General features: G+C 55.5%; 3 protein-coding genes across 3 annotated transcripts; all 3 read left to right on the forward strand.

Moving 5' to 3' along the window:
- Window positions 1-5,119: 5,119 nt before the first annotated feature.
- On the forward strand, window positions 5,120-5,686 carry PHYSODRAFT_531864 (hypothetical protein; the record flags this gene model as incomplete). Its single annotated transcript, XM_009539993.1, has 2 exons — window positions 5,120-5,151; window positions 5,182-5,686. Coding segments are annotated over 2 exons (537 nt in total), but the record flags the coding sequence as incomplete, so codon positions are not given.
- Window positions 5,687-7,624: 1,938 nt separating this feature from the next.
- PHYSODRAFT_531348 (hypothetical protein) lies at window positions 7,625-8,446 on the forward strand (the record flags this gene model as incomplete). Its single annotated transcript, XM_009539994.1, has 1 exon — window positions 7,625-8,446. A coding segment is annotated over one exon (822 nt), but the record flags the coding sequence as incomplete, so codon positions are not given.
- Window positions 8,447-9,565: 1,119 nt separating this feature from the next.
- On the forward strand, window positions 9,566-12,681 carry PHYSODRAFT_532337 (hypothetical protein; the record flags this gene model as incomplete). Its single annotated transcript, XM_009539995.1, has 6 exons — window positions 9,566-10,846; window positions 10,946-11,814; window positions 11,877-12,065; window positions 12,132-12,294; window positions 12,365-12,450; window positions 12,522-12,681. 6 exons carry the CDS (start codon window positions 9,566-9,568, stop codon window positions 12,679-12,681), a joined length of 2,748 nt encoding a protein of 915 aa, XP_009538290.1.
- Window position 12,682: the final 1 nt, after the last annotated feature.

A 12,682-nucleotide genomic window follows, 5' to 3' on the forward strand; every position in this document is an offset into this window, starting at 1 on the left:
GGCGACAAGAAGTTGCTGTACGCGGACGATTGCTACAGCGAGTACAGCCACTTGAACGTCAACGTCAAGACCGAGTCCTCCATCGACTACTTGTCGTGCGAGAACGGCGGTTGCAAGATGATGCGCGCTTCTACTCGATCGGCTGCCAGACGCTTGACGACACGAAGACCGTGTGGCAGACTTACAGTACGTTGGTTGCCACTTTGTGTATGTGGTGGTGTGTGTGTGAATAGCTGAGCTAACGGGCTTTTGTGTTGCTGAATGCGCTCTACTGGCGAGCCAGCCTTGCGCTGCGGATTGCGTCATTGCTGGTCATGTGAAAGCGTCACGCTTTAACGTGCCGCCTTCGAGCAGGTTCTGGACAAGCTTAACTACAACATGCAGCGTGAGAACCAGCGTCGCAGCTCGTGCAACAGTCGATTCTCGGTGGGTGTAGCAATGCGCGAGCGAGATCCGCTACCCGCCACAGCTCCGACGGCCAAGACGACCCTGTACAAGGTCCGTGCCAGGGGCACCGACGTCTCCGTCCGCGTGCCAATCACACGTCACGGCTCCACGAACCAGGCGCTTTCGCTCAAGTGCATGCCCAAGGCTCTGATCGTTGAGAACTACCTGCAGAAGAACGTCATCTACGAGAAGGGCATCATCGCCGAGTGCGACCGCCCGATTACCTTCAAGCTGCGCGAGATATACCAGGAAGCCAACCAAGCAAGTGGAAAAGACACCTCAGCCATTGGCATTGTCCGCAGAGGAGACAGGTGGGTCGTGTAGGAGGATCTCGAGGAGCTGTAGGAATGTTTTGCTTCCAAAGTGCAGTTTTGTCAATCAATGGATATCATTACGTTCTCGTTTCAGAAAAAAAAGCTTGTAAAGTGGTTGCAAGTCTGCACAGAAGCGATTTGGCCTGTTGTTCGGGATTCTTGTGTTAAGCCTTTCGTAGGCGTGCTGGGCACGAATGACGCAGGCGTATGGAAGTTGACAAAAATGTCATCAGTTTTGGTATGTTGCAGAGGAAAATAGATGATGGCTTTTACATTGCGGAGAGTGCGCTGATTGTGCGGAAGCCGGTAAAATTGGAAATGGAGGGATCAAGAATAATTGAAGACACTGGGCGCGTTCGAGTTGCAAGCAAACGCATTTGTGTACTCTCAGAGCACGCTACGATAACAATTTGCGACTCAGTGGACTCGGGACAACCTCGAGACTTGCATGTGCTTTGAATACTAGGTTCACGGGCTGGTCTAGCGCAAGACCTTGCCACTAATTGATTAACGACGCTAAAACCAGCCGACTCGAGTCGACAAGACATGAACTCGCTGATATCGCGAAGCAAATACGCTCATTTTCGTGAGCACAACCCGACTTGAAGCTGCAAATTCCGTGGTCAAAAGTCCAACGCGAGAGCTTACGGTTCGAAATTATCGCATCGCCACCACAAACAAACATAATCACCAGGAGATAGCCGTATAGTTCGCCAATAACCAGAAAACAATACAAGATTTTCAAAATCTAATGCAGCTGATGCAGATACAGACAAACTGGAAGCCACAAAATACCAAGCACCAGCTACCCGGTTCTCTCTGCTGCTGGGAAATCCTACAGGTAATAATGACCACCATAAATTAATTGTCTTTGCTCGCAAGAAATAGCTCGCAGTCTCAGCGAGGAACCACTACCTAATCGCCCCACTGCTCGTTTTCCGCGATTTTCCACTTTCAGCTTGTTGAGACGGCGACCCGCTCCGGTATCGATCAAGTCGTAGGACATGCGCAAGATTGTCATTTCTAGCGACACAACCAACGTGCAGTCGCTTAAAATTTGCATTTCGCGTCGCCATACCCTCCTGCGTCACTACATTTCGCACGAAACACAACAGCCAGATAGGCTTTGAGTCCGACAACCGCATTTCGGTAGCGATATCTGCGTTGAAAACATTGTTAACCTGCCTGGATAAGCAGACATGTTTGACAACAGTGGCCCCGCCACTTTGAAATCGCACACAATCGGGCACAGTTCCGCCTCGTTTCCCCTAGTCGTTGCCCCTCTTCAGTCGCAAAATTATCAGGCAACGCTCCGCCTCTGCGGAGACACTCGAACAGCGCTTCGCATCCCTGATTCAGACCCCATGGAGTGATAAATTGGAGCTGCGCTTCGCCTCGTTTCGATTGGAGATACACACCTTCGAACCACTTCAAATTGCGGCAGCACTTCGCCTCGTTGCGTCGGGTGTCCAGGTGCTAAATTATCGGACAGCGCTTCACCTCGTTGCGATTGAGCAATTGGAGATAGCTCCTCCTTGTTTCGTTAGAGCGACCGCCTCACAGAAGTTGTGGTGGTTTGAGTAGCGCTTCGCCTCGTTTTCCAAGGCTTCGAGTGCGGTGTAACTTCACATCGGCACGATTATCCACTTGTCTCTGTGCGCCATGTGAGCGAGCGCATCATGCCACGCGATGTCGATACATGCTCTTCGAGCTCGTCCAAGGCGGCGAGCCAGACTTCGTTTGAGATGATTCTGCGCAAAAATGGTATTGTGTTCCTAGAGTGCAACGCGGTTGCTTTACAAAAGCTTACCACATATCAAGTTGCAGCAGAAGCGCTATGTACTCGTCATTAATGCAAAGAGCTCATCAAAGGCGAATTGGATCGAGAGCATTATGAACGATTACGACTCTTACAGACTTAAAGCCACTGCGACCACCAACACACTAGCTCTCAGTCCAATTAATGTCTACTGGTTCAGTATGGACATCACCCGAGGTAAGGTTGAAGGCAAGAAAATGCTGCAGCTCCATGATCGCTGTAACAGCATCGTCAGCAAGTCGAGCTCGTCGAGGCGTAATCGTCGTTCCAGATGCAGAGAATGCTTCCTCGCTAGGCACCGAAGTAGCCATCACAGCCAAGTAATCGCGCGCCATCATCTGAATTCGAGGAAATGATGCAGCTTCGTGCTTCATCCAGTTGCACACAGCTCGACTGTCTGTCTTCAGGTTCATGGACTTATCCTTGTGGTCAAGCCAGCGAGACAACTCACTTGAAAATGACTCACCGCTGCTGTTTGCGTGCGACTCGTGCCCAATGTGCTCATCAATAAGGCTGTACAGCGCGTCCTCGTCTTCAGCTTCTTCTTTCTGCTGCTGGGTTTTCTCCGATTGTTTTCTACGCAGTTCATTTTGCTCATATGGGGCCCGATACACGCGTTCATACTCCGCTTCGACTAGTTTTTTCACTTGCTCGACATTGACGTCAATCTTGACGAGGAACGACTTCGCACGAGGGTCGAGAACGGCAGCAATTTGAGCATCATCGGTTTTGACGAGCGGAATATACTCGTCAAGCTTCTTCTTGAACGCGCGAGCAAAATCCTTGGTGTACCACGAGAGAGCAGTCTCCGCCGTCTTCCCCGCATGCTTCAAGACGAGATGGAAGACACCCAACGCTACACCAAAGGTTGGGTAGTTCTTGCCAGACATGAGTGTAGTCGCGCCCTTGATCGGTCTCAGGAAAGCTGTGAGCTCATTAAGATAGCCCCAAGTCGTGTCCGGGATGGGAGCAGCGAGACGATCGCCAGGGCCTATTGAAAGGCATTTGTAGCCTTCATGACGGCCACGAATCCGTCGCTGTAACTTACCAATCGCTAGCTTCAGCGAACGAGCTGAAGAAAGCATCGTTAAGGTGCTGTTCCACCGCGTCACAACGTCGAGCTCCGGCGATATAAAGGTCACATTGAGTGCCGCGCAGACATCAGTCAGCGCCTCAAGTAACGACGGCGACTCCGGCAGTTTTTCAGTATGTCAAGGACGACACCAACACTGTCATCCATGATTGGGCATCGTTTAAGCCCTTCCTTGACAGCAAGTTGAAAAACGTGGGCCAGACATTGCACATGAACGACCTTGGCTTGGGATGCGGCAGCTTCCGTAGGCTCTGGAGTCGAGGTGGCACCCGAAGCCGTCCCTGCAAGCTGGTCGTAGCCCACAATCTCCTCCTCCAGTGTTTCGTTGATCTCATCAATCATTGTTCCGTTGTTGGCGGCGTTATCCGTAGTGATTGCTCATAGTTTTGCAAAAAGAGATCCGCTCATCGCTCGAATGGTATCGATCAGATGCTGTGCGATGCGGGGACCAGAATGGGGATACTCCACGCGCGTAAACCCGATCATAACCGACTTAATGACCCACTCGTCGTTGATCCAATGCATGGTCAGAACCATGTAGCCTCGTTTTGCCGCTGATGTCCATAAGTCCGTCGTGGCGGATACCCGGCAGTTTTTAACATCTTGAAGAATGCTATGCCGCGACAGCTCCTTTTCGCGCCTCCAGCGCGCCATGATCTTCTTTTGAACCGTCTTCCTTGTCGGAGGCACGTAGTCAGGGTGAAGTGTTCTGCAGAAGGAACGAAATTCCTTTTTCTCCACCAGACTCAGGGAAAGCGCGTTCGCTACGATCAAGGCCACCAGCTGCTTGTCAGCGGCCGCCTTGTCGAACGTGCGCTGCCGCACGTATCGCTCGAACCCAAACGCGAGCAAGTCCGTCTGGCGGGCGCCTCTCGTGTCCGCCGGAGACGCATCTTCGTCGCCTCTGTACGCTTCTCCGTGCTGTCGCTTCAGGTGTCGCCGAAACGTAGTATGAGCCACCGTGTTCCAGACCGGAGCTGAGTCGGTGGAGCACAGCAGACAGGTGAAGGTCCCATCGTTGTTATCGCGAATGAAGGTCCAGATGTCGGAGCGTCATTACCAGGAGCTCGCCTTGGTTCACTGGAGGATGAACTTGCACTTGAATTGTCTTGGGGCTCCATGGAATGAAGGTATGCGGAGAGGTGCGTTAGTGCGAGATGGCAAAGGCGAAACTGCGAGGAAGATTGCTGCGCATGCACTACTTCGCATTGCGAAGTTCGCAAGGTCCGGCAGGCCTAAGCCGATCTGATCCGATTGAATCGGCCGATTCGACCGACAACTTCAAGCAGACGCCCAACGTGTGCACACCTGATTGGACCAATTGCTTTACTGCGAATCCCCGACGAATCACCGCCCAGTAATGAGGTGCACTGGGATTCCGTACCGGGGCTCAAAAGGTAGCGGTGGCGCGTCCGTTGTGCTGAACGTAACGTGCGTGAGCACCCGGTCACGCGCTGGAACGATTTCGCGCAGCTGTAGTGTGTGCCCAGTAGTAGCAGTAGCAGTAGCAACAGCAGCAGCGGCGGCGATGCGTGGGAGGCGCCTACCGAGTTTCAGTCGCGTAACGTGAGCTGGTGGAAGGCTGTCGAGTTGGTGTTGGCGCCGCACACCGCCGAGGCGCAGACCGTGACGGTGTCCGCGAACGCGACGGTAGTGGACTCGGTGTCGCCGCGCGCCGTGGTCGTGGAGGTGTGGTGTGTAGTTCGGTGTATCCCGGGCTCGCGCTCTCTGGTGTCTTCAGCCGTGATGTTGCAGCCGTTGGTGGTGGAGAGCAGAGAGGACGAGCCGGCGTCGCTGTCGCTGAGCGCGTTGAACGTGCTGATGGAGTCGCTGGACCAGTCCGCGGTGTGGCCGGAGTACTGGTCCGTGGCCGTGGAAGTTCACGGGCGCGACCTCGGCGCTTCTGTGAGCGGCTTGGCTCTCGACGGGAATTCGTCGGAGGTGGAAGAGCGTGGTGGGCGTGTCGAACGTGTCAGCGGCGACGCTGGCTTGGAACGCTTTGTCGGGTTATAGGTCTGCCGAGCGGGCCGGTGGCGTCGTTTGCGGGTGGCTTCCGTGGGTCTATAGTACTGGTGTTCGGCGACATCGGCACTAAAGGCGGAGATCGTGGCCGCGTTGCGACCTGGAAGCTGCGCACGATATTGTTGGCGAACCGAGCGCTGTGCTGGACGTAAACTGCGTGAGCATGCTGGTCCCGCGCTGGAGCGACTTCGCGCAGCTGTAGTGCGCGTCCAGCCGAAGCCGTAGCAATAGCAGCAGCGGCGGCATGCGTGCGAAGCGGCTGGTGAGTTTGCAGTCGCGCAACGTGAACTGGTGGAAGGCGGTCGAGGTGGTGTTGGCGCCGCGCACCGCCAAGTCGCAGATTCGGCTGTCGCTGAGCGGATTAAATGTGGTGGTCAAGTTGGTGGACAACAAGTAGAACTACGAGAACTGTGCCAATGATACCGATGTTGTCTCAGGTCCGCATGCGATTAAGTCTCAGGCCGATTTCAGCGCGAATCTAGCGCACTTCAAGTCACTGTTATAGATAACACCAGCACTATCGTGAGCAGACTAAAGCCACACATGAACTTTTGCTGTGAAGCGTCGGTTGTACGGAAGTCTGTGGTATTTTATAGTTTCGGACATGATAAAATGTATAAGAGATTAGAGTGGAAACATGCTATTGGTCATTTCAGGGGTCGCTTAAAAAAATTTCATGTAGTGAATGCGATATCTAGAGAAGCATTTTCTGGAGGTATTACAGTCAAACCTGTTTATATGATCCTCTCTATTTGAGCCATGCCGTTTATTTGATGCAGGCTTTGTCGCTACCAAATATTTCACTTAGTTTTTGTATGACCTCTGTTTGTATGCATACAAGGTATATGAGTCACATTTTTGGGGACCAAATTAGGTTTCACCTGTTTATTTGATTCACACTGCTCACGGCCACACACTCTTCAAAGCACCACTGCTCAACACTCAACGCCTACCGCAAGCCTTCTTCGCTCGCCATGTCTCCTCGCACCTGTCTGACGCTAGAACAAAAGCTCCAAGTGCACCTAAAGCTCAAGCAGAATCCTGGCATGAACAACCCCATGCTCGCCGAGTGAATCTACGCAACTTTCAAGGCCCGGGTCAGCCGTGCCACACTCGCCCGACTGCGCAACCTGCCTTCTTCCTACTTCAGCCACGTCGACCTGAGTGCGACCAAGCGGCGCCGAGTGAAATTCCCTCAGTTCCCGCTCGAACTGAGGGAATTTTTCTTTCAGAACGAAGCTAAAACGGCGATGGCGGACGACGTGCTCCTGCTGAAGGCGCATGAGCTGGCGGAGCGCTTAGGAGGAAGAGGAGGAACAGGAACCCGCAGTTCAACCTGCCATTGCTCTGAGACACTGCATGGAGCTGGCTGCATTTCTGCTGCAATGCGGAGAGCAGACTGACAGAGAACGAAGAGCTTTACAGACCGTGACCGCTTTGGTTCGAGAGACTACGGTGAAGGCAAAGCGGCAGCGAACTATGCACGATTTCTTTACGTGCACCACATAATTTTTTTAACTGAGTCCATTTTATATGAGGCATTGTAGTAGATGGTCACCAACAGGGCCTCATATAAACAGGTTTGACTGTACTGCTGTATTTTATATCTTGGCAGTCGGATTGGATCGACCGATCAATCGGATCTAATCGAAATGAATCGAGAATCGGCACTGGCTAATCCGATCGGTCAGAAAGTACATCTCGATCAATCCGATTGGGTCGATTACCCACCCCTAACCACAACGCAAATGTTCGCGTTCGTAACCGCCCTCCTCTGGTACCGGTACGTGCTTTTTAAGTAAATGTCGTCAGCCAATCACGTCCCATTTCACTAATGTGTCCACCTTGGCAGGCCGTTTTTTACCACCAGCCAGTCTCCGTTACGCCGCCAAAAGCTCCGCTGCCTTCTGCCAATTCCTCGCGCGCGCCATGAGCGCCCAGCCGCGCGCTGCCGCCAGCGCTCTGACGCTGCTTCAGCAGACACCACCAGCCTCCTCCACTCGAGGCGCGCCGAAGAAGAAGACGCGCGGGCCCAAAGCCAAGAAACCGCGCGGCTGGGGGCCCTTCCACTCGGTGCTAAAAGAACGCTCCGTGGACTTTAACTTGACGCTGGACGTGCAGGGCCTGCAGCAGCAGGTGCAGGACCTGAGCACGCTGCGGGACATCCTCAGCACGCGCACCATGCTGCGCCGCCACTCTCCGGAGGGATCGCTCTTCCACGTGGTCAAGGAGTACCTGCGGGTCTTCCGCTCCGGCTGGGCCGTCCGCGAGGCCGGGCGCAAGCGGCTGCTGGACGAGCAGGACCAACGCGCCTTCCTGCACAGCGTCATGGACCCGGACCTGGACGTGGGCAACGGCCTGCGCGGGCCCGACGTCATGGCGGACCAGATCATACTGTACTCGACGTTCATCAAGTTCATTCGGACGACGCTGCAGTCGTACGACATCGTGGTGGCTGAGGACTCGGTCATTATCAAGACGCAGGCGACGCTGAGGTTCCAGGTGCTGCGGAACACGATCGAGATGATTTTTCCCCATGTCCTTGGGGACGAGTGTCTCGTGGCGCAGCTTGTGGGGCAGGAGGTGGAGCCGGACATCGGCATCACCTTCTCCTTCAACGCGGAGGGCAAGTGCTGCAAGTACGAGTTCGATGTGGACTTTATAGGAGCGTTTGCGAGCATAGTGAAGGATCCTAGGAAGCTCGACATGCTGCTAGGCAAGGCGCTGATTGCAGACAACTGCATGTTCGGGCTGCTTGACGAGCCCGCGGAGAACCCGGAATGGGGCTACGGCGCGACACTCGAGGAGGAACGAACTCGACTGGTGGACGAGCTCAACGAGCTGCAGAACCTAACAGACACGGCGGAGAGCCCCACGCTGGCCCCGCGTAGCAGCGCAAGGGCTCAGCGTCCTGACGCGGCGTTCCAGCGAGTCGTGGACGACTACTACTACGTCTTCGCCAAGGGGTATCGGCTGCAGGTTGCTCACAAGCTGCAGCGAACTACCCAGGACGACTTTCTCGCAAAGGCCTTTGTGCCCGAGAGAGCGGGGGACCCGCAGTCCGGTGGACGATACGTGCAGCGGAGGTGGCGAGCGCTGAGCGAGTGCTTCGACGTCCTGGAGTTCCGGCAGAACAGCACCTTGCCGGTCGAGTTCAACGACGACGACTGCACGTGCGTCGTCCGCTCCACCGCCAACTACACGCTTCGGATCACGCCGTACACGATCGAGTCGGTGTTCCCGCACGTCCTCTCGGACCGGTTTCTAGTGTCTGCACTCGTCGGGAACATGCTGGTGGTCACATCCAAGCTCGTCTTCACCTTCGAGGCGGACACGGGTCGGATCGCTCGCGTCGTGGAGCGCATGGGCTTCCTGGAGCCCATGACGGCCTTGCTCCCGAACCGAGAGGACCTGTCCTTCGTGATGTCGCAGTCGCTGCTGTGCCTCGACGGCGTAAGTTGCTCCAGCTCTCTGCCTCCTCCAAGTCTCCCCCCGGTAGCGTTGCTACAACGAGAGAGCTCAGAGAATCCGAGGACCAACGAGAACCGTACTACCACCACCACGCGCACCATAACGATGGCCGATATCCTACACCCGTAAAGAGCAGAGAGGACAAGACAAACCCAGTGTACATTTACCAGTAATCCGAGCCTGTAGCATCATTTGAGTCCCTCTAACGTCGTCCCCAGTCAGTTGGAGATCGCCCTCGGAGATCTGGATGATCTATGAGCCGAGCTGGCAGATATCAAGGCAGTTGATGTACGTTCAAGTCACGCGTGACGTCATTCACTTCAACGTCGCTTCGACCACGAACCGACGCGGAGTATCCTGCCGGCCGACTGAAGTAAACCAAGTACTCCTAGCAGCAGCATGTCGGAGCCCAAGGGCTCGCCCGCTATGGGCGACGCCGCTCCGGCCAAGAAGTCGAGCAAGAAGAGCTCGAGTCGCCCATCGGTAGCTGCTCCAGCCGCCTCTCAGCCCGTGGTGCAGGCCCCAGTCGCGACGTCTGCGCCTTCGGTCGGTGCAGTGCCCACGGTTCCTCGGATTCCGCTGGCCGAGCCCAAGCCGGACGCCGCCAGCTCCGAGGCCAAGCGCAAGCCGTCCAAGAAGCGAACGTCGTCCACTTCAAGACGGGGAGACGGCAGTGGCCCCACGTCGAGAGAGTCCACGCCGCTTGGTCCGTTTGGGCCGTCGGGACCTCAAGCTGTGCCGATAGCAGACGCCGCCGCTGCGGCCAAGCAGAAGGAAGACGCGGAGCGAGAGAAGCAGGCCAGACGAGAGGCCAAGAAGCAGCGAGCCAAGGAGATCGAGGAGGCCAAACGTCGAGAGGATCTGGCCAAGCAGGCGCTTGAAGAGGCCCAGCGTCTCGAGGAGCAGCGGCAGCGTGAAGCTCGCCAGAAGCAGCAGATCGAGGCGCTGAACGCCAACGCCGAAGAGTGCCAAGAAGAGGCCGACGACTACGACGACGACGGGTTCGAGAACTATGACGAGGACTTTGAGCAGGAGGAAGTGAGCCAGCCCAAATCGACGCCGCTGCCGGGAGTAGGCGCCAAGGCGAGCTCCAAGAAGCGAGGCACCAGTTCGAGTGAAGTCATGGACGAAGCGGAGCTCAAAAGGATCCAGCAGGCCATGCAGGCAGAGTCGAAAGGGCTGCTGTCTGGCTCGTCAAGGCCCTCGAGTTCCTCCGAAGTGGCTGGCCAAGGCAAGCCCAACAGCAGAGACGATGAGCGTTCAGCTGGGGCGAGGCCAACGGCCTCAATTTCGTCGTCCATTGCTGGCTTGAAGCAGTCGCTCGACCCACGAGCAAAGCGCGCCAAGGAGATACTCGAGCGTCGCAAGTTCGAGGTGGAGAAGTTCTCGCTATTCCAGCAGAAGCCTGTGAGTGAGCAGGACAAGGTGTTGAGTCGACTGAGACGAGGACTGGTGCAGCAGGCGTTCGTCCAGACGACCGATGGGTCCAGGTCTCTGGGAACGCAGACAAAGTCCCCCGAAACGCACGACAAGAGCATGCACTTCCCCGACGATATCGGCATCGACAAGGACTCGATTTCTGGAGCTGATAACAACGAGGACGGGGCGTTCGCGTCCTCTTCTTCGACGAGATTTTTCAAGTTTCTGGAGCACGCCGCGTACGTGTGTGAGACTCTAGCCGTGGAGAACGTGATGGCCTGCGAGCGAGAAGCGCAAGGGAATCAGGAAGAGACCGCGACGAAGAGTGGAGAGGACGAGAGCAAGGAGAGTGAAGCGAAGTCGACGGGGAGGCGCTACCAACTGTCCAAGGCTTCGAGGCTGGACAAAAAGCTGGTGTTCCCCAGCAAGAAGTTCGACTCGCTCCAGTCTCTCGAGCAGATTCTCCAGGGGCGCGACCTGGTGGTGCTCCGCTTCTCGCCTTCCGTGTCAAGTACGCTCTTGACTTGCTATGGCGCTGCTGGTGAGGGTGGGAATCAATCGCAACAACCCTCGAAGCTCTTCAAGGACAAGACCATTTCGTGCATTTGGGACGTCAATCTGCTGAATCGCCCCCTGCATCTTCTCAAGAGCGAAGGCGTGGCGTCCACAGCGTGTCTTAGCCCCTCGCGAGACCTTTTCGTGGTGGTGGGGACGGAAGACGGCAGCATTCACGTGTGGGACCTCCGACCGCAGTCCATGATCCAGGCTGCAAGCCCTCCAGTCGATGGCCTTGCAGTGTGCACTCCGTCATACTCAACCTGCGGCATGAACTACCGCGCGCCAGAGCAGCACTCGTCGGCGATTGTTGCCCTGGAGCCGATTGATCGGAGTAAGGGCAGCGGCGACAGCGGAGGCACGTTCCAGTTCGGCTCAATGGATGACCGCGGCGTCTTGATCATCTGGAGTTTGATCGAGTTCGACTCTGGGGACGAAGCGTTGGTCACCGACAAGTGCGTTCAGATAGGAGGCAACGTCAAGATGGTCATGAACACGCGGATCGACATGCAACAGCAGTACTTGACACCGCACGTGGCTCCGAAGCAGCCACAACGCAGAGGATCGAAGACGAGCGTTCTCCCTCTCTCGCCTACTCCTGTTGCGTCTCCAACGCTGGCTCATGTTGGTCCTGTCGTCGCAGTGCTGAAGTTCTTCCCACACGACCCCAACCAGTACGTTTGCTTGGCTCCTTTGACTTGAACGTAGGATCTAACCAGGGTTTTGCCTTCGTCAGGTTTGTTGTTGGAACGCGCACAGGCCAGCTTGTACGGGGTCACCGCTTCCAGAAATCGTCCTCTCGCATGACGTATCAGCGTGAGCAGGGCTTGAAGACGACGGATGCATCGGCTGGCGTTGTGTACATCGACTTCCATCCGTTCGAACCTGACTATTTCCTCGTGGGATACGAAGATGGAAGTATCTGGTACGCTTTGTTTGTCATCTGCAGCTCGCACCCTTTTCCGAATGCTAACAATGACGCTCTCTCTAGTTTGTACCATGCCGATGTGTCTTTGTGCCTGACGTCGTGGGAAGAGGTGGCGTTTGGTATCAACGTCTGCGCCGTGGCATGGTCCCCATCGCGTCCTGCTGTCTTCTACGCGTCCTTCTCCAACGGCACCGTATTGGTGTGGGACCTGTTGGAGTCGACCAGCGTACGAGTTATAATACCATCTGAAGGAAGTCTACTGCTGGAGCTAAGACTTAACTTGTGTTAATCTGCAGGGACCAACGCTGACACACGAGCTGGACGCGCTGAAGGACGTATCGCCCGTGGAATTGGCGTCATCACTGTATCCGCTGGTTTTATCGTGAGTTTTTGCTTGTTTCCAAGTCATTGTGATAGATGGCGAAGTCTTTTGTTAACGTAGCTCTGATGCAGGGCGGAGAAGATGCGGACGTCTCGTCCTGCAGTGGCCTGGCGTATCGACCCCACTGTCTCGCCTTTCCAGTTCGCCATCCATGAGTTGGGCCCGGAGTTCACAGCTCGAGCTCCATTGGAGCAGCAAACAGTGGCGAAGGTGCTAACGTATATTCTTTGAG

Source organism: Phytophthora sojae, assembly GCF_000149755.1.
Source record: "Phytophthora sojae unplaced genomic scaffold PHYSOscaffold_14, whole genome shotgun sequence".
Classification (NCBI taxonomy): Eukaryota; Oomycota; class Peronosporomycetes; order Peronosporales; family Peronosporaceae; genus Phytophthora; species Phytophthora sojae.